This window comes from Ananas comosus, linkage group 5 (assembly GCF_001540865.1).
Source record: "Ananas comosus cultivar F153 linkage group 5, ASM154086v1, whole genome shotgun sequence".
In the NCBI taxonomy this organism is placed as follows: domain Eukaryota; kingdom Viridiplantae; phylum Streptophyta; class Magnoliopsida; order Poales; family Bromeliaceae; genus Ananas; species Ananas comosus.
The window spans coordinates 4203721-4222521 of NC_033625.1; the positions used below are offsets into that span (position 1 = coordinate 4203721).

General features: G+C 36.2%; 3 protein-coding genes across 6 annotated transcripts; 1 reads left to right on the forward strand and 2 right to left on the reverse strand.

Annotated features, from left to right (window-relative positions):
- Positions 1758–5872, forward strand: LOC109710797 (E3 ubiquitin-protein ligase RNF4-like). 3 transcript variants are annotated; one of them, XM_020233558.1, is made up of 6 exons: positions 1758–1903; positions 2413–2692; positions 2945–3008; positions 4206–4306; positions 4921–4964; positions 5360–5517. In XM_020233558.1, the coding sequence occupies exons 2-6, from the start codon at positions 2477–2479 to the stop codon at positions 5373–5375; spliced, it is 441 nt and encodes a 146-aa protein (XP_020089147.1). In that variant the 5' UTR covers positions 1758–1903; positions 2413–2476; the 3' UTR covers positions 5376–5517. The 3 variants fall into 3 exon arrangements, with proteins under 3 accessions (XP_020089147.1, XP_020089145.1, XP_020089146.1); XM_020233556.1 differs by lacking the exon at positions 4921–4964 and having other exon boundaries at positions 5360–5872; XM_020233557.1 differs by lacking the exon at positions 5360–5517 and having other exon boundaries at positions 4820–4955.
- On the reverse strand, positions 6833–10362 carry LOC109710957 (probable auxin efflux carrier component 5b). The gene is given in 7 exon segments (XM_020233787.1): positions 6833–7007; positions 7113–7189; positions 7317–7474; positions 7546–7631; positions 8153–8210; positions 8213–8294; positions 9817–10362. Coding segments are annotated over 7 exon segments (1071 nt in total). The 5' UTR covers positions 10354–10362; the 3' UTR covers positions 6833–6934.
- Positions 15620–18407, reverse strand: LOC109710980 (probable auxin efflux carrier component 5b). 2 transcript variants are annotated; one of them, XM_020233821.1, is made up of 6 exons: positions 17883–18407; positions 16815–16969; positions 16496–16581; positions 16229–16386; positions 15954–16030; positions 15620–15851 (listed from the first exon to the last, which is right to left on the reverse strand). In XM_020233821.1, exons 1-6 carry the CDS (start codon positions 18405–18407, stop codon positions 15779–15781), a joined length of 1074 nt encoding a protein of 357 aa, XP_020089410.1. In that variant the 3' UTR covers positions 15620–15778. The 2 variants fall into 2 exon arrangements, with proteins under 2 accessions (XP_020089410.1, XP_020089409.1); XM_020233820.1 differs by having other exon boundaries at positions 17868–18407.

Consider the following 18801-nt stretch of genomic DNA (forward strand, 5'->3'; position numbering starts at 1 on the left):
ATTAAAGTGGATTTGGATTATGTAACTTTTATTTACAAACTTTAATCCGCAATCCGTTTGAAATATCTTTCAAAGAAAGGGTTAAAATGGTTAGTTAAGGGCTTATTTGGTTTTATTATCGATGTAATATTGTTTAACAAAATATTATATGAGAATTGCATTTGGGACAAGCAATATACTAAATTCCTTCTGGTAGTTTATTTTTGCTGTAAAATTGAAAGATCTAAATGTAAACTTTCACTTTTGAGCTTTAAACTTATATTTCTACTTTTCGCCGTAGCAAAAGCTTTATATTTTTCTAATTATCAACCATTTTGTTATATGTAAACTGCGAATAAAGTAAAAGTAGAAGCATAGTCAAATGGGTCTAAGGTCTAATTTGGAATTGCGAGGTTTAAAAGTATTCATACTTTAGAAGATCTAAAATTTTTGAAATTATTTTCAATGTTTGATCCTCTAATCACGTAAAATTATGCACTTCTTTGTGTTAACGGTTGAGGTATCAAAAAGTGCTTTGAGAAACTTTTTTTTTTTTTTTTGTTGGTAAAAATTGTCTCTTATCTTTATTTTACCTTTTTTCGCAAACAGAAATCTAAATTTTTAATTTTAACAATAAGACTTTTTAAATTTTGTAAAATAGTGCAATTAAATCCTTTCTTCAATTAAAGTTACTTATTTCAGAGTCATTATGTTCGTGTATCTTGCATATAATCATATAAAGATTTAAAATACAAAAAAGTTTGTTTTCCTATTTTGACATATAAAAAAGTATAAAAAATCAAACGTAGGCTCATCCTGTTCTCCAATCCTCATGCCTAATTATTAAAATTAGAGAAGATAAAAAAAAGATCTCTTTGGTATTTTGAAGTCGTGTAAAATTATGTGCACGATATTCATCAAAATAGTTGTATAATTTATAACTTTAATTGAGAAAAGGAATCTATTAAACTATTTAATATAGTTTAAAAAGTCTAATTGCGGAATTAAAAGTTTAGGCATTCTTTGCAAAAACTAGAAAGCTCAGGGGTCATTGTACATTTTCTCCTTTTATTTTGGACGTATCAAAGTACGAAACTGGTTTACAGGGACTAAGTATTAATATTGAGATAACACTGGGCGTACTGTGCAATCATAAACCTGTTTTCTTTGCTTTAAAATTTTGGTAAAGTTTCAACGGTCAAAGTACCCAAATTAAAACTTTATAGGAGTCTTCTTTTGAAATATCTAAACTTTAGAGCAGCTTTCTACATTCTTCCTTAGGCTTTTTCTGCATTTAGCCCTTTTAGAAATTTTTTTCTATAAACACTATAAAATTTATATTTGCAGGATTGACTCTATTCCTGTGACGCAAGCGCGTGAGCGCCACGGGAGCGTCGATGGCGGTGGAAGTTAAGTTGTGAATGATTCGCCATATTCTTTCTAAATCTTAAATTCTAAATATTAAGTAATATTATTGTAGAAAAATAATGAAATACGGATTCACCGTGTTTGGACACAGTGATAGTTCACCGCGTTCAACTTACCTACTTATGTGGCACTCGCGTTGCGTTTGTATTGCGAAAATAGAGTCAATATTGTAAATATAAATTTTATAGAACTATTTATAAACTTTTCTTTGAGTGGGGTAAATGCAAAAAAAAAAACTCTTTTTCCTTTCTTGTGGACCTATGAAAGTACGAAAGCTGGTGTCCTGGGCAGCAAGAATTAATATCGGAATAAAATAGGGAGTACTCTACAATTTTCCGAAGGGCAGTGGGGAAAAACGTGGTCGGTGAAAGGAAACAAATGTATAAAGGCGAGTTCTCAAAGCGGAGAACTTCCCCTTTCTCTCCTCATTCTCGATCGCTTCTCGACCTTCAAAACCCTAGCCCACACATCAAGGGCGACGCCTCTCCCGCGTTTGGTGCGATTTCTCGATCCTTTCCTCGCTTTTTTCCCCCTTTTTTGGCGTTTTTTTTGGTTATTTTTCTAGGTTTTATGTCGTTTGCTGAGGGGCGTTCTTTTCCTCTTATCCCTTCGTGGTTTGGATCAGGAATTTGACGATTTTAGTAGTGATTTGCTCCATATTTGTTCTGCTGATTTGATCTTTTGTCTATGTGGTGCACTTAAATTTAGGGCTTCGTATATCTCTAAAAAGTTTTTTTATTAGAACTTTTTTGATTTAATCTAATGCCCAAAATCGGGCTAAATAGGGAAAAGATTTTTTAGTTTAATTTATCTATTAGTTTAAACGCTTGGATTTGGGGCTTTTGTGTATAGAATTATATGGAAAATTGTTGTTTGATGATAATAACCTTTTACATTAAATTTGTTCAAATTTATGTCACGAAAAGGGGTAAATGATGAGAAAGATTGGATTTTTGCTGCATTTTGGAAGGACTTGGAACTCATTGGGTGTTATTCTTGTTGTAGCTTGGAGAAATTCCAGGGGTTGTACTGTTAGGTAAAAGGCTTCTAAATATCCCGAAGACACAACATGAGCGCACTGGGGCCGACAAGGAGATCGATGAAGAGGCGTGGTCGCGAAATTCCGCTTGGAAAGGAGGTATTTGATTTGGACTTGAATTCTCTGCCGGTTGAGATTGCTGATGCGACTTCAGCTTCCAATGTGGGGCTGAATCGTGCGCCCATCGATGTTGATGCTATTGAAGATGAAGTTCAGTTGCTCTCCTCCTCAAGAGGGGTTCCCCAAGTACGTTCGCTAATTTCCATCGTTTTTATTTTATGTAATTGTGGTTGTGAAACCTGTTCTGACTATGCAAAGTTTTGATATTTGCAATCATTAGTTGTGCTTGAACTCATGTATAAAAGTGTTGCATGGTAACAAAGCCCGGCAAATTAGATGTAGATTTCTCTGCTTATGTATAGTCTCATTATCATTGCTACAGCGAGAATGATCTGTTAACTTATTTGTATTTCCTTCCTTTTTTCTTTTTAATTACAGACAAGGGCCCGGAGTAGACGGGAACACCCTGCGACAATAATTTTAGATGATGACTCAGAATCAGGTTAGATTTTTGCTTGAATTGATTGTATTTGGACAGAATGCTCATAAAGTAGTTATAGGTTCCAAGCAGTCTTGGATTTGCTTCAAGCAATGTTTTTGTTTAGTAAATCTAACATGTGCAATATTTTGTCGCTAATGCCGCTCATGTCTTTGTTTATACCATTCATCAGACACTTTTTCTGTATAGTTGTCAAAATATGTTAGACTGCTGTTAGGTAGATCACCCTATGATTTAGGCAGTTCATTATTTTAAAATTCAAACAATAATTTAAAAGAGATCTGAACTACATTGGTAGAATAATATGTGATTTGCTGTTCATTATGTGTGTAGCATCAAGTAATAGCTTACAGTAGATAAAAACTTGTGCTTCTGAATTAACATCGATATGAAACATCAAAAGGAGGTAGGAAAAGTGAAAATTCGAAAAAAAAAATTGTCCAAAGGAAATATTTGTGCGTCAGTACATATCGAAGTAAATATCAAGGTGTGGAATACCTTTTTGTTTTCAGGTTGATCGTTATTACAGGATTTAAAGACAAACATCTATGAGCAATTTTTGTCTGGAACAATCTGCAGGGATAACTTTTCTTTATTTGCATATGACATATTGACCCTTTACTTGTTTATTCTTCCATAGTATGATAGGTATTTTATGATTTGCTTTCGGAAGTTAATATTGGCTTTTAATTGAATTTCACAAGTATATCTTCTTCTGCATGTTGTGTGGCTTTTGTTTATTTTCTCTATTTTTTTCCCTTTTTAAAGGCCTAACTACTACTGCATATGTTTAATTAACTACTACTGCATATGTTTGGTAGATTTGTGGGATTTCCATTTAGAAAATAATCCATATGGGACTAGACGAGGACTGCCTGGGTTCGAAAATTTTAGCCTAAGTTGATCTATACATCAGATCACATGTGGCTTCTTCAGTAAGAGCAATAATCTCAGGATTTATTAGCAAGATTGCAAGAGCCTTATGTTACAGAGTGATTTTCTATCTTTCGTGGCTGAATTGTCTCTAAAAATGGTAAAAAGTTCTGAGGCTGCTGCCTGTTGTAGGTCATCATTGTTATTTGGCCACAGCATAAACAGGCTAGACATGCAATTTTTTTCCATTAAACTGCTGAGATTAATTTTCTTTTTGGAGAGTTACTCTTTCTTGTTTATGCCAAATTAATATTCATTTCTTTTCAGGCGTCTCTATCAGAAACAATGAATCTAGGACGGCTCCACTGAATAGGACTGGCACAAATTATGATGTTTATCAAGATTTGGAAGGAGGCTACAGTGCCAAGGTATGTTGTTTTTTTTCTATGTTTTATTTCTTGTGTACCATTCTAGATTATGTTGTTTCTTCATTGTGATTCAAATGCATCACAATTTTTTTTTTTTTAACAAAATGTGGCAATTGATACAGTATGACCGTTAATTGGAGTATGTTTCTGCTATTTTTGCTGATCTTTTACTCAACCATTTTGTGAGAACAATTACTTAAACATACTAATGCAAGGGGTTTGGACAGTTGGGTGTTTCAACAATTTCTAGTGTTTTCTAGCATATAATATAGGTGGATCTTGGGTTGCTTAGTTATTGGCAATGATCTTCTTTAGATAGCTGATTAAAACCTGCGAGAGGAGTAGAGGTCACTCATCATCCTCCACCATCCGTATAAGTAAGGCCTTTTTTCTTCAATAGTTCTGTTAGCATCAGTTTGGCCTGGATGGAGAGTCTCCAGAAGGCGCTAGCAGCTTTTATTAAAATCTCCTCAACAGCATCTGCTGCAGCATGTTTAGTGATTCTGCTTGTAGGGCCAAAATGCTCTTTTCAGCTTCTTACCACAGCAAAAGCTTCGGAGCTGGTATTTGCTAAATGCCAAGTTTCTTAAGCTTCTTCTTTCTGGGTAGAAAAGTTACTCCAGAAGCCAAGCCAAAGAGGCGCTTCACCGGTTTTTCGGTAATCTTGGTAAACTTAATATTTACACTTTTAGCTTGCTTTCCTACAGCTTGTATTGTTACTGCCATAAACCCATAAGTCACACTAAATTAGGTACTTTTAACTTAAAACCATCTCGTAGTTACTTCAGTGATTTTTCCCCTCTTGTTTTATCAACTATTGTCAGCTTTCTCGTCAACTTAGTCCTCTTACATCAAGTTATTCTCATCAATACTCTTTCAGAGTATTTTCGAAGGGGGAAAGGCATCATTTTAAGCGTCGATTTGGATTTCAGAGGAATTAGATTGAACCCATCAAGCAATTGATGTATTTTAATCGTATTACAGCTTTCTTTTCTTTAATAAACATTTGATTTGACATTAATCTATAGTAATTTCCACTTCTCTTAATTGCAGAAAAAAGATGTGGTGAAAAGTAATCCGGGGCCCGTTGTCAAGGAGGTTCCGAAGGAACCCACATTCACCTGTCCTGTATGTATGAACACGATGGTCGAGCCGTCATCAACTATTTGCGGCCATGTTTTCTGTAAGGGCTGCATCAAGGCCGCAATTCAGGTTCAGAAGAGATGCCCCAATTGTAGAAGGAAGCTTACCGTGAACAACTTCCATAGGGTTTACCTCCCAAATTCTGAATGAGGAAGATGGATATTTTGGTCGCTTTTTCTCTGCGCATCTGTTTCGCTCGCTTTAAGTCTTAATAACTGCCTATTTTGGGTCACATTCGCAGTCCTTTTTTTCTTTTTTACTTCCAATATTTTCGCTCTCTGTTGACAATTGCTAGTTCTTGTGATTCGACAAACTTGTGTTGTATATGTGTTTAAAGAATCATCTTTCTGTTTCTGCTGCTGTACCAAATGCAAGTTTTTTAGTAACATTATGTTAGTGAAATAGTGGGATATGTGAAGATCATTGGTACAGGACCTGGACAACTAATTTTACACTGGAAGTGTTCATTTCCTCCACTAGAGGAGGATAGTACGAATTGTGCACGGCCCCCTATTTCTGAGGCTTGAAAATCAGAATCTAATCATCCCCAAAGAACTCTGTATCGAAAGTTACAAATTTTGGGCTTCTTATTTCGTATGGACCGAACAATGTACTCCGTTATAAGTTTTCAACCCTTATGATGTTTTCAATAAATAAGTTTTTTAACATGTTGAAAATCATATCAACTGGAATATATAAGGGTGTGATATCAAGATGCTAATCAGTAGATATTAATATCAGAGAATGGGGTAACTATTGATTTCATTCTCATCCCTTTTCATTTTTCCATGCTATTTTGATTTCTGTAGGATGTGAATAGTAATGTTCCGAAAAGAATGCAAGTTAATTGCTGTCTCCTAAAAAACAGCTGTGGGAAGCAGAGCTGCTGGAAGAAGTCCTAACAGCTGATTTATAAGCTTCAGAAATGAAAGCTTTATAAATTATAGAATAAGTATTGAGATGTGCCGGATCGTCGGCGCTAACTATTAATCCCAAAAATTCAAATCGTTAGAAATACGTAATGAATTTACTTAAAGTATATAGATTCAGCGTTCACAGATCTTGATTGTCACTCGGCTCTAGCCTTACGCCACTTCGAACATGACTCGGTCCAATCCAGCCTCATACAATTTCGAACATGACTCGACCCACTTGATCTTCCGTCACAGGACAGGACGCTGACCTATTTAAGCCAATAAGATGGTGATCATTATTGTTGCTTTTGCTTTAATTTTTGAGCCGTGGATAATCCGTTTAATCTAAGATTACACATCTTTTTAATTTTAAAGTCTTGGATAATCCGTTAAGAAAAGAATACCACATCCTTTGCGCCAGTGCTAGTATAACCTTTCATTGATAAAATTAAACCAAACTTATGCCCAGATCAAATGGGGAGTAAAAAGAGTCCAACATAACTGCTAAGAGAACTAAAAACGAAAAATTGTTATTTATGTACATATATTTGTGATGGGCAATGGAGTGTCATCATCTTATTAAACCCAGAAGAACGTAATATGCAATTAGCACAGGCAGGGAAACAAGCGTTCCAAAGATGACACTGCAAAGTTAATCAACATAATTTAGAATATATTAGTTAAACAAACCAATCAAATAAGAACTACATAAAGTTAAAAATTTGTAGTTTTAACGAACAACAACTTACGCTGTACTGAGCACCTCAGCATGCAACCCATACTCCCTTGCGAAGACAAATGTGGTGATCGATTGAGGTAACGCAGCCTACACAAAATACATTCGTTGGCGATACTAAAATTTGTAGTACTTCGCAATGTATACTTAATTCTAATTCCCAATGTTTAGGAATGTATGCATTTTCCAATCAAAACTTCGAAAGTCGAATCTAAACCTGTATGATAGCCAGACGCAAGACGTCCCCGCGGAGTCCTACGGCGATGGCACCGACCATGGCGGCTGCAGGTCCCGCGATAAACCGCAAAGCCATTCCGACGACCGTCAATCTCGGCCCGCAGGCGATCAACTTCTCTTGCAGTGCCATGAACAGTCCTGAACACCAAGCAGAAACTTCAGTTGAAGATTTTATACTTATTTAGGAGGGTCTAACTCGATGTGCTTACCCATGCTAAACATAGCCATTCCGGCACCGGCCCTCGACATGATCTGCACTGATCCTTCGATTATGCTCGGCATCTCAATGCGCCATCTACAAATTCATGAAGAAGATAACCAATATCGAACATCTTTCTATCGAAATTTAGTGCGACATTGAAATGTTTGCACACATTTTATATTGCACGTATCGTGTTCGAACATGCGTAACTACTTTTCGCATATGTGCAACTCTAAGCCATTGGTTAATATTGCGCTTATTGCACAAATGCTTTTAATAAGCGTGCAACGTATTCTATTAAACAGTGGCAGTGGATGGGGGACAGTGATAAAGCGACGATGGTGACGATGGTGACTTTTTTTCTTTTGGTTAGCTTAAAAAATTTTAAAAGTAGTCAGAATCTGCAGAATCAAAAAAAAAGAGAGTATAATTCCACTTTATGAAGTAAAAAATTAAGTAAATTTATTATGCAAACACTAATTTATTTAAATTGGCTCCCAATATTCTAAGATCAAAATTTTGATTTAATTCAAATAGTATAGTGAACCGAATCAAACCGAACCAGGAAAAAAAAAAAAAAAAAAAAAAAAAAAAAAAAAACACTGATTGCTCACCTGCTGGCAATGGAGGCCCAGGTGATGCCGACCATGCTCGCCCAGAAGTTTGGATGACTGCGAACTTAACCCAGACTGTCTTCATCAACACGCGAAATGACACTGCACTTGTTGTCTGCGCTTTCTGTGCCCTCCTCCTCATCTTTAGTCTCAACATCTTTAATGACCTGTTTTGAGGAAAAAACTATAGAGAGTAGAAAAAAAAAAAAAAAAAAAAAAAAGTTTGAATTGAATTTTAGTGGAGAGAGAGTGAGAGAAAAGAAGAAAATTATTTTTTCATGCCTATTTGATTTTCAATTTTGGTCTTTCAATCTACGTGCATTTTTCCTTATGATCAGATTCCTGTTCTATAAAATCTATTTTAATTTACTACTGTAAACACCATTAATTCTAATAAAAATTATTACTTGACAAGATTTGGTGTTATTGTGGTATTGGCGTAGCAATTATTATTTTAATATTGATGTGGCATTTTTTATTAGAGTTAACGGAGTATTTAACACTGCAATTTAATTAAAATAAATAATAAAAAATTAAAAACCAATGTTAAAAAAAAAAAAGATTAATTGGAGATCAAAAAATAAAGAACAGGTTAAAGTCTACAAACCACTGATAAAATTAACTTTTTTTTATCGAAAACAGAAAGAAAGCAAGAAAATTAATAAAAAAGAAAAATAGACTCTTTTTCATTTGTATTAAATGGAAGTATATCATCATTTTCATTTCTTTTCTTTCGCAGGGATCAAAGAGAGCCGAAACTGTTTGTCCCCAATGAGCTCATTCGCATTTCAGACAACGACCTTTTGAATGTTTTTATAACTGCCAAACAATTTGTGTATAATTTGTTGTACATTTTGCTTTACAACGGAAGGTCAGATTGGATTGAGTTATGTTCGAAATAATGAAAGATCAAATTGTTGGTGTAAAATCCAAAATCTCCAAATCTCATTTAGTTTTATAATTATTCTCATTTATTGTCTTTTATTATGTTAATTAATTGGATGGATTAAATTTAATTTATTTCTCCTTTATTTTACATTAAAGCATAAATTAAATGGAATTAATTATTGGAGTAGAATGTTGGGGTATCCAATTTGAAAATGCACCAACATGAGCTCACCTATCAACATGTTCTATATTCACACCCTTTTATATAGTACTCTTTCTACTGTTCATGATATGAACTTTACAAACAGAAACATTGGAGGATATATATTTTTTTCTATCTATTATTTTTATCTATTTGGCTTTGATCTTTTTATCATCGGGTGTTGAAAGAGTCTTCGTCAACCTCCCTCACGATCGTGCTCGCAATAGGAGGAATTCCGGTAGTACCTTGGGGCGGTGTTTCCGGTTAATCCCGCACGTAAGGACGGAAATACGCCTTAGGGCAGTGCCTCGCACGCTTCCGGATCAATTAAATATTTATTTGAATTTGCGTTTATATGTAAGTTTGTATTTATTTATTTTTATAATAATATTTAGTTAAATTTAAATCACAATTAAATTTTCGTTGCGGTATTTATTCTAACACAAATTAAATAGAGTTATGTACGAAGTGGCAGAAGATTTATTAAGCTGAGTCACAATCCAACTGTACCTTTTTAAGTGAATTAATTACGTATTTTTAACTGTGCTTTTGGGATTAAAGATACCGGCGGGACGGGGGCGGTCGAGGAAGAGAAGCCGATCCTGGTCTTCCGCAGCTCGAGGGCGAAGAGGAGCATCGGCAACCACACGGCGGCCTGCAGCACGGAGAGCTGCACCACCAGGTCCTGCGCCCACTTGCCGTACATGGCCCGCACCAGCGGCACCCCGACCACCAGCGTGTTGTTCAGCGCCGCCAGAGCGAACCCCGTCACCGCCCACCCCCCGCCCGATCCGCCTTCCTTCTTCTCCCTCGCCGTCCTGCCGACGCACGCCGCCGCCGCCCACACGCACGCCAGCGCGACGACCGCCAGCGCCTTCGCGATGGCGTCGGCCGCCAGCACGCGGTAGTTCATGGCCAGCGTGTTGGTGTGGACAGTGAAGTCGAAGCCGAAGAAGGGGAGGATGAAGAGCGTCACCAGGCGGTTGATGGCGCCGCATTGCTCCGGCGTGAACACCTTCCACCACCTCACCGACCCGTAGCCGAGCACCAGCGCCACGTACAGCGGCGCCATCGCCGCCGCCACCTTATACACGTCCCCCCACCCTATCATCCCAGATCACTCTCTCTCTCTCTCTCTCTCCAGTGAGTTACCTTACGTTCCTACTATTGCTTTAGATAGAGTGGTTATATATATAGAGTGCGTATTGCTTTAGATAGAGTGGTTATATATATAGAGTGCGTCTGGTATGGTTTTAGAAGCACGGAGCATTCTGTGCTTCCAAGTTATTTTCGATGTTTGGACTTTCGAATTGACGATCGGCTCAGTTAGACTTGATCTAGAGAATTTGAAGTATCAAGAAAATAAATTTAGCGATTTTTCGATATTATTTGCCTAGTGATCGAAGTGGCTCAAAATCAATGACTGAAAATAAAAATCTTACAAAATATGATAATATGACATTAAAATTTTAGATCAAAGTTACTGATCTTGTTTTGTATGGTATAAAGAATTCTCTATCAAAATTTCATGTGATTTGGATATTTCTACACCGTTAAACTTGCAACCGGCTCACTACGGCCATTAAAATTATTGATTTTGAGCCCCTTCGATCACTAGGCAAATGATATCAAAAAATCACAAAATTTATTTTCTAGATACTTCAAATACTCTAGATCAATTCTAACGGAGCCGATCGTCAATTCGAAAGTCCGAACATCGAAAACAACTTGAAAGCACGGAGGGCTCTATACTTCCAGAAACATACCAGCCCTCTCTCTCTCTCTCTATATATATATATAGAACTAGGCTGGAATACTATCGATAGCACCAAGGGCTTGGTGCTATTAGGTTTTTAGGCTTTAGATTGAGAAATGTGCGTTTAGAATGATGTGGGCCTCTTAGGGTTGATTAGGTGGTTGGTTAAATAGTATAATCTAACGGATAAAAATAATCAAAGGATTAAATCTAACGGTGAAAAACTAAATAGCAACAAGCCCTTGGTGCTATCGATAGTATTCCAGCCATACTATATATATATATATATATAGCATGCAAAGGGTTGAGGGTTGGTATATATGTATACATATGCGTAACGTGGTTCATGCATGATACCAGCAGCACTGGAGCCACAAGTTTTATGTAGAATTAAGGCGCACAATGGATGGTCAACAAAATTTTAAACATCTCTATTAGCTTTAGTTTTCCCATATTTTATAAATTATACCAAAGTTAAACTCTGCCTTACAAGAAAGATAAATATATATATATACTAGTAAATTTTAATTCTGACTCGTTGGTTAACTAAAATATTCTTAATTACTCAAAAAATTTTAACAATGAAGGACACTAGATAATAATTTACAATATTTTTCTTCACTAATATAAAGAAATTAATTTGGGGATCAAGTAGGGCCAGTTACCGCTGCATGTTATATCGTTTTCTGGTAGATTAAATTTTTAAAGAAACACAATAATTTTGGATTTATCATACATTTCCGAAGGGAAAAGTGCTTTGGAACATTAGAAAGGTGAGTGAGTGAGGTGTGAGGGAGAGAGAAGGCATAAAATTAAAGGCTAATCTTGTAGTGGATGCGCATGTATATGCTTATGCAATGTTGTCCATTAATGCATGTGATATAGAAGTAGAGACAAAATTGGAAAAGGATACTTAAAAAGAGACAAACTTTAATTAAGAGTCCTAATGAAAAAGAGCTAGCTATACTATGGTTACCCAAGCCATATATTCTATCAAAATGATGCTCTACTCCATTTGCAATGATACTTTTGGCTAAACCAAGATACAGTTGATGTGAACATGAAGTACTGCATATGAATTTGATGTTGCATGCATATGCCTTGTGTGTGCTTGGCCAAGGATGTTGAGTTTTAATGAATTTCTCTCCTCGTACTAAAATAATTTCTTATCTTTTACCAAACAGCAAAACAAAATAAATTTTTTCAATCCAACTTCGATTTAACGCAAACAAAAATTTCATCCGATCGAATTTCGTTAAATTTATTCTATTCAAGCATTTTGCCAAGTGTCTGCAAGTGGAATAAAGCCCTTCATTACAAGCTCGATCATCATACTACTTTTTCACTTTTTTTTACCATTAATTTTCGACTCGTGCCCTAACCTTTTAGCATTTGTTGTCAATGCATAAAAAAGTAATCTACAACTATGAAATTTCAATTTAAAAAATGATTCTTTTGTGCCAAAAACAACCAAACAATGTGCCATTCCTAGTCATCTACCACAACTATATATATATATATATATATATATATATATATAATGCCTAAAGGTTTATTTGTTTGGATTGAATGGAGCTTGTAAATTTAAACACAAATAGATCAGTTTCTTGTTCTTTGTCAAAGTCCTACCATTAACTTTCGCTGTAAATGCCATTATAAACATAATAGGTTCCAAATTAAAACCCGAACTTTGGGAGCTTAATTACTAATAAGAGCGAAGCCTTATTTGTTAAAATATAAAAATATATAAACACCGTTCTCTACAGCTTAAGGTTTTAGAGTACAACAGTTGTTTCACATTATTCTTGTTTTTGCTGGTTAGCTTGTAATAATACAACGGATTACAGAATAACAACATCTTGGGAAAAAAAAAAAGAAGAAGACACAAATAGAAAAAGCACAAAGACCAAACAAGACTAAGCTACTTAATATGTTTTTCAAAGCATTGGACTGCTTAATCTCCTAGCTAGCATAGAAACTTTTCCATATCCAGGATAACATGCACTCAAATATATATATATATGCATGTCTTAATTTGGCCATTTATGCTGAGCTTAAGAGCACTTCTAGCAGTATCTGGCTTTTATACTATAGTAAATGGGCAGCTAAGAGAGAGGGGACAGTAAGAATAATGGAGCACTAATGAAGTGCTTTGTTGAGCCTTACATAGTTACATATATACTTAATTGTCTATACTAGGAAGCAGACAAAATAAGGTAGTTTGGCCATAGGATCTTTCTCATTCTTTTGTCATTTAAACCTTTTGGCATCTCTTCTTGAACCATTGTCGTTTCATCTAAATAGTGCCTAAAAAATTGATATGATAATAAGACAATATATTCACAAATAGTCTTAGGCCAAATTTGATAATGTGATCGCTAAAAGCATCTTTTTACACAATAAAAAATGCGAAAAAAAAAAATCTAAAAGTGCTTATGATAAATCTTTCCTCCTCCGATGCTTTAAAATTCAACTGCTACCGGAGAAGCATGCATGTAGCGACATTCTTGTCTGATAGTGCTTGCAACGACAATTATATAATATAAAGAAGTAAAGATTGAAAACAACTCTTTTGAAATTCTAAACTTCTATAGTATAATGGTGCTTTTAGCCATCATGTCATCAAACTAGATCTTAATATCTCTATTCACATAAGTGTTGAAGACCATGGAAGCCATGGCATGTGCACCCGCGGAAAAAAACATAATAATAGTGATAATAATAATAGAAAGGCCGAAAAAAAAAAGAAGAAGAACCCACACCATTAAAGAGTGAGTGTGGGAATTAAGCTTAGGACTGCTTGGAATCAAGAGCACTTTGGATCGACTTCGATGCCCTAACACCCAAAAGAGTCGATAAGATATGTAACGGTACTAAAATAGTTTAGTACTAAATTAATGGTATTTATGCTTTAAATGATAATTGGTATCAAATTCCTTATCAATTTCTTGTTGAGAAGAATGACTAATTAAACTTAGTGGATTTCCAAATCATCTACCATTCGAGAATTTTTCTAGCGAAATGTTTAGGGACGAAAACAACCCAAGCACATAAAGAGAGGCTAATATATTATATATGTTGCCCTTCCAAGTCATCTATCACAAAGTGATGCTTCTTGTATCTTTCCATGTTGATGCGCTATAATGTTTAGTTCTTTCCATGAAGAATAGAGCGAAACATGAAGAGTGAAAAACTTTTAACAAAGAAAAGGACTTAATTAGGACATGAACAGTCCTAGAACTTAACAATGCCTATTGCTCTACATCTACTTCTTAATTCTAGTCTAATTTCAGTTCTGAGCCATGATTGAGCTCCTCAAATGAATTATATGCAAAAGTGTATAGTTTAGTAAGTGTTGCAATCAAATATTCCACGTATATGAAGACGTCCCATTTTTCTCAAAGCTTTTGCTTGAGAGATCCTATACTACGTACGGATCACATTTATTAAATTAAATTTTAACCCATCTATAAGTGATTGCAGTGTATAAAGTGTGCACACACCCATTGATTGGTCTCAGTTGGTTAAGGTGCACTTACAGGATGCATGTTTGGTGCTATGTAATTGCAAGTGTACTGTAGTTGTAAGTGCAAGTTTTTTTTTTTTTTTCTTTTTTTTTTTGGAGAGATAACTAGCACAGTCTGCTTCATTTATTTCATTTAGAAATAAATTTAGTTGGAAAAGTGAATCAATTATGATTTGAATTTGGAACCTTCGATACCAACCACCAAGCCCTTTGTCATTTGCTCTGGGCATGATTGGTGATTGCAAGTATATTAAGTTAGAGTTTTATATCCCTAATCAAATCAAGACCAAGCCCAACCTTTTGAGAGCCTAAGCTGGTCGTGTCAACCGGCTAAGATTCAACCCAATTAACTAGCCCAGCACAAACGGTCTAATTTAGTTCAATAACAGGATTCCGCCTTTTTCTATTTCTTTTTCTTTTTTTTTTTTTCCGCGCTCTTCTTTTTCTTTTTTTATTGTTTAGCTTTTTTGCTACCTGTTTTTTTTTTTTTTTTTTTCCTCCTGAAGGCCTTTCTATAGTTAAGTTTTTTCTGTAGCTAAGTTGGTGACTCTTAATGAATGAGGTGGGTAACATACTATTTCCTCTAAAAAAAAGATCCTTTTATTTGGCCATCATTTTCTCATTTTGAGTTTTTATAGTAAAATGTTTGATAATTAGAAAAGTCTTTAGCTTTTGCTGTTGCCAAAAGTAGGAAATTGAATTTTGTTTTTCAGAAAAGAGGTTGATTAATTATAGCACTCCTCCTAACAGAAGTTTTCCAGATCATGACCTGCTTCATAAAAAAGCACTACATCACATGGTTGAGCTAAATAGGTTCATGAAATTATTCGATGAAGTGTTATTTGAAAGGTACTTTTAGAAATTAAAGGATCATACTAAAACTCTCCAACAAGCAAATTTTGGAGCTGCAAATTATATGCTTAATATTTGCGGATTAGAATCTCACTTCAGCTTCCCATCGCCACATATATATGTTTCAAACTTTTATTTTCACCAAAATAATTAAGCCAAATGTATAAGCAGGTGAAGCAAGAAAAGAGTAACTTTAAGGGGAAAAAAAAACAAAAAAAGAAAAAAAAATTATGAGGTGGGAGTTACATATTCCGGACCCAATGTAGGCTCGGATCAAGCTAGGATTCGGGCTCCATTTGACTTCCAAGTGGAGCCTAAGAGTTCAACAAAACTATTAAGAGAACTAAAAAGAAAATTGTTATTTATGTACATATTTGTGATGGGCAATGGAGACTTAATTAATTATCTTATTAAACCCAGAAGAACATAATATGCGATTAGCACAGGCATGGAAACAAGCGTTCCAAAGATGATCCTGCAAAGTTAATCGACATAATTTAGAATACTAATTAATTAAACCAATCAATCTTATCAGAATTCTAAAATAAAAATATTTGCAGTTTATTGAAGAGCTTACGCTGTACTGAGCACCTCAGCATGCAATCCATACTCCTTTGCAAAAACAAATGTGGCGATCGATTGAGGCAACGCAGCCTACACAAAATATATTTGTTTGTGACATTAATTAGATCACTAATCCGCGATATAGTATATACATCGTTTTTGTAATTCATATATAATACTTGCAAATATATAGATTATCAGATATTATGGAATTTTAGAGCAGTGTACACATCAATTGACTACTGGACTAAACCCCTAACTAGTTACCGAAAAAAAATTATGTGCAACCTGTATGATAACCAGATGCAAGACGTCCCCGCGGAGTCCTACGGCGATGGCTCCGACCGTGGCGGTCGCAGGTCCCACGATAAACCGCAAAGCCATTCCGACGACCGCCAATCTCGGCCCGCACGCGATCAACTTCTCTTGCAGTGCCATGAATTGTCCTAGACACCAGGACGATGTCAAAATTCTTGCATGCTTCGCAATACAAACTTTAGTCGAAAATTTCATTCTTATTAATTTAGAGGGATATATAAAACTCGATCTGCCTACCCATGTTAAACATAGCCATTCCGGCACCGCCCCTCGACATGATCTGCACTGATCCTTCGATTACGCTCGGCATCTCAATGTGCCATCTACAAACTCACGAAGAAGATAAATATTTGAATGTGTGCAAATACTGATGCTTATTGTGCAAAATGAAAAACATATATAAATTGGTTTTATGGAGTTGAAAAATTAAGTAGTTATGGACAAATCCTAATTGAAAACAAAAAAAAAAAAAAAAAAAAAAAAAAAAAAAAAAAAAAATTGAACAACAATTTATTTAAATTTACTCCCATTCTAAGATCAAAATTTTGCTGCTCACCTGCTGGCAATGAAGGACCAAGTGATGCCGACCATGCTTGCGCAGAATTTTGGATTGACTGCGAACTTAAGCCAGACTGTCTTCATCAGCACCCGAAATGACACTGCAGTACTCGTTGTCTGCACTTCCGCGCCCTCCTCAATATCTTTAGTGACCTGCTTCCATGAAAATAATAATCTAAGAGGAAAAATTAAAACGAAAAAAATAAAGATTGGAGATCAAAAACAATAGAGAAGTGCTGGTCTCAATCCACCCCCTCTCATCCAAAAGCTAGCCTATGTTTCTTTACTTGTTTTCTTTCGCTTTTTCTTTAAAAAACTAAAAACTGAAAAAAAAGAAAAAAGGATATTGGTAAATTTTATAATACTTGGATGGAAGAAAGTAGAGATTAGAATCCTTTTTTTAGTATAAATTTAATATTTCTCTTTCTGAAAATAAAAAACTGCGTACATGGAACTATATATTAGCTATTTATTATTGAGTAAATTAAATAGATTCAACTTTCTACCGAGTTATAATAAATTTAGAAGACTAATAAGATGAGTTGGGTTAGTCCAAATTAAAGTTGAGTGGGACCGTGGTACATAATAAATCTTACGGCAAGAGGTCTAATAATAAACTTAACGTATAGGTTGAGTCTAATCGAAACCCATGAGTAGTACTATAGTTGAGCTTTTAAATGCGATAAATAAGTTCTTTCTATTAACATGTGCTTTTGAAATAGTTTGATAGCATTTACGATTCACAGCAACTATTAGAAAATTTAAAGAAAAAATTGACTCTTTCACATTTGTATAATATGGAAATCCTTCTTCTCTTCATTTCTTCCTGCAACATTCAAACCAGAGAAGAAATCACTATTATTATTATTATTATTATTTTCTTCCATGATCTCTTTTCTCTTCTTCTTTACTGTTTTCTCTTCTTTCTAACGCGCTGAACTCTTTCGCAGTTTAGATAATGACCTTCTGCACGTTATTATATTTGCTGTAAAGTTCTCTCAGTTCTGCTGAAAAAGAAGAAGAGGAAGAAGAAGATCAAGAAACCGCATACCGGCGGGCCAGGCGCGGTCGAAGAGGAGAAGCCAAGCCTCATCTTCCTCAGCTCGAGGGCGAAGAGGAGCATCGGCATCCACACGGCGGCCTGCAGCACGGCGAGCTGCACCACCAGGTCCTGCGCCCACTTCCCGTACACGGCGCGCACCAGCGGCACCCCCACCACCAGCGTGTTGTTCAGCGTCGCCAGGGAGAACCCCGTCACCGCCCACCCCCCGCCCGATCCGCCTTCCTTATTCTTCCTCGCCGTCCTGCCGACGCACGCCGCCTGCGCGCACGCCAGCGCGGCGACCGTCACCGCCTTCGCGATGGCGTCGGCCGCCAGCACGCGGTAGTTCATGGCCAGCGGGTTCGTGTGGACCGTGAAGTCGAAGGAGAAGAAGGGGAGGGTGAAGAGCGTCACCAGGCGGTTGACGACGTCGCATTGCTCCGGCGTGAACACCTTCCACCACCTCACCGACCCGTAGCCGAGCACCAGCGCCACGTACAGCGGCACCATCGCCGCCGCCACCTTGTACACGTCCCCCCACCCTATCATCCTCTCTCTTTCCCTCTCTCTCTCTCTCTCTAGTGATCAGTTACGTAAACTACTATTGCTTTTGCTTTGCAAGAGTGGTTTGCATGCAAGGGTTAAGGGTTGATATATATATATATACATATGCGTGGTTCTCGGTAGCATTTATTAGAGAAAAACGGGCATCTTTCCCATGTAATAGAAGTCCACGTACGTCTAGGATCTACGGTGCAAACGTGGTTTGTGTGCTGGAGATGAAGGGTTGGTCATTCCAATGGAAAAGGTGGTTTGGAACATTAGAATATCATTTAGTGATTGAATGAGGAGTGAGGAAGAGAGGAGGGATAAAATTAGCTAGAGACTTTAGTTGACGCATGTTGTCGCATGTGCTTATGCAATGTTGTCCATTAATTACAAT

What these genes read in the sequence shown, in the direction of transcription:
- LOC109710980 (XM_020233820.1), bottom strand. Translation starts at nt 18,407, where the DNA reads ATGATAGGGTGGGGGGACGTGTACAAGGTGGCGGCGGCGATGGTGCCG. An exon ending in AATGGCTATGTTTAACATGG is followed by an intron (nt 16,387 to 16,495) that starts GTAGGCAGATCG and finishes CCTGGTGTCTAG; the next exon opens with GACAATTCATGGCACTGCAA. An exon ending in TGCATCTGGTTATCATACAG is followed by an intron (nt 16,031 to 16,228) that starts GTTGCACATAAT and finishes TATTTTGTGTAG; the next exon opens with GCTGCGTTGCCTCAATCGAT.
- LOC109710797 (XM_020233556.1), top strand. Translation starts at nt 2,477, where the DNA reads ATGAGCGCACTGGGGCCGACAAGGAGATCGATGAAGAGGCGTGGTCGC. An exon ending in CCTCAAGAGGGGTTCCCCAA is followed by an intron (nt 2,693 to 2,944) that starts GTACGTTCGCTA and finishes TTTTAATTACAG; the next exon opens with ACAAGGGCCCGGAGTAGACG. An exon ending in AGATGATGACTCAGAATCAG is followed by an intron (nt 3,009 to 4,205) that starts GTTAGATTTTTG and finishes ATTTCTTTTCAG; the next exon opens with GCGTCTCTATCAGAAACAAT.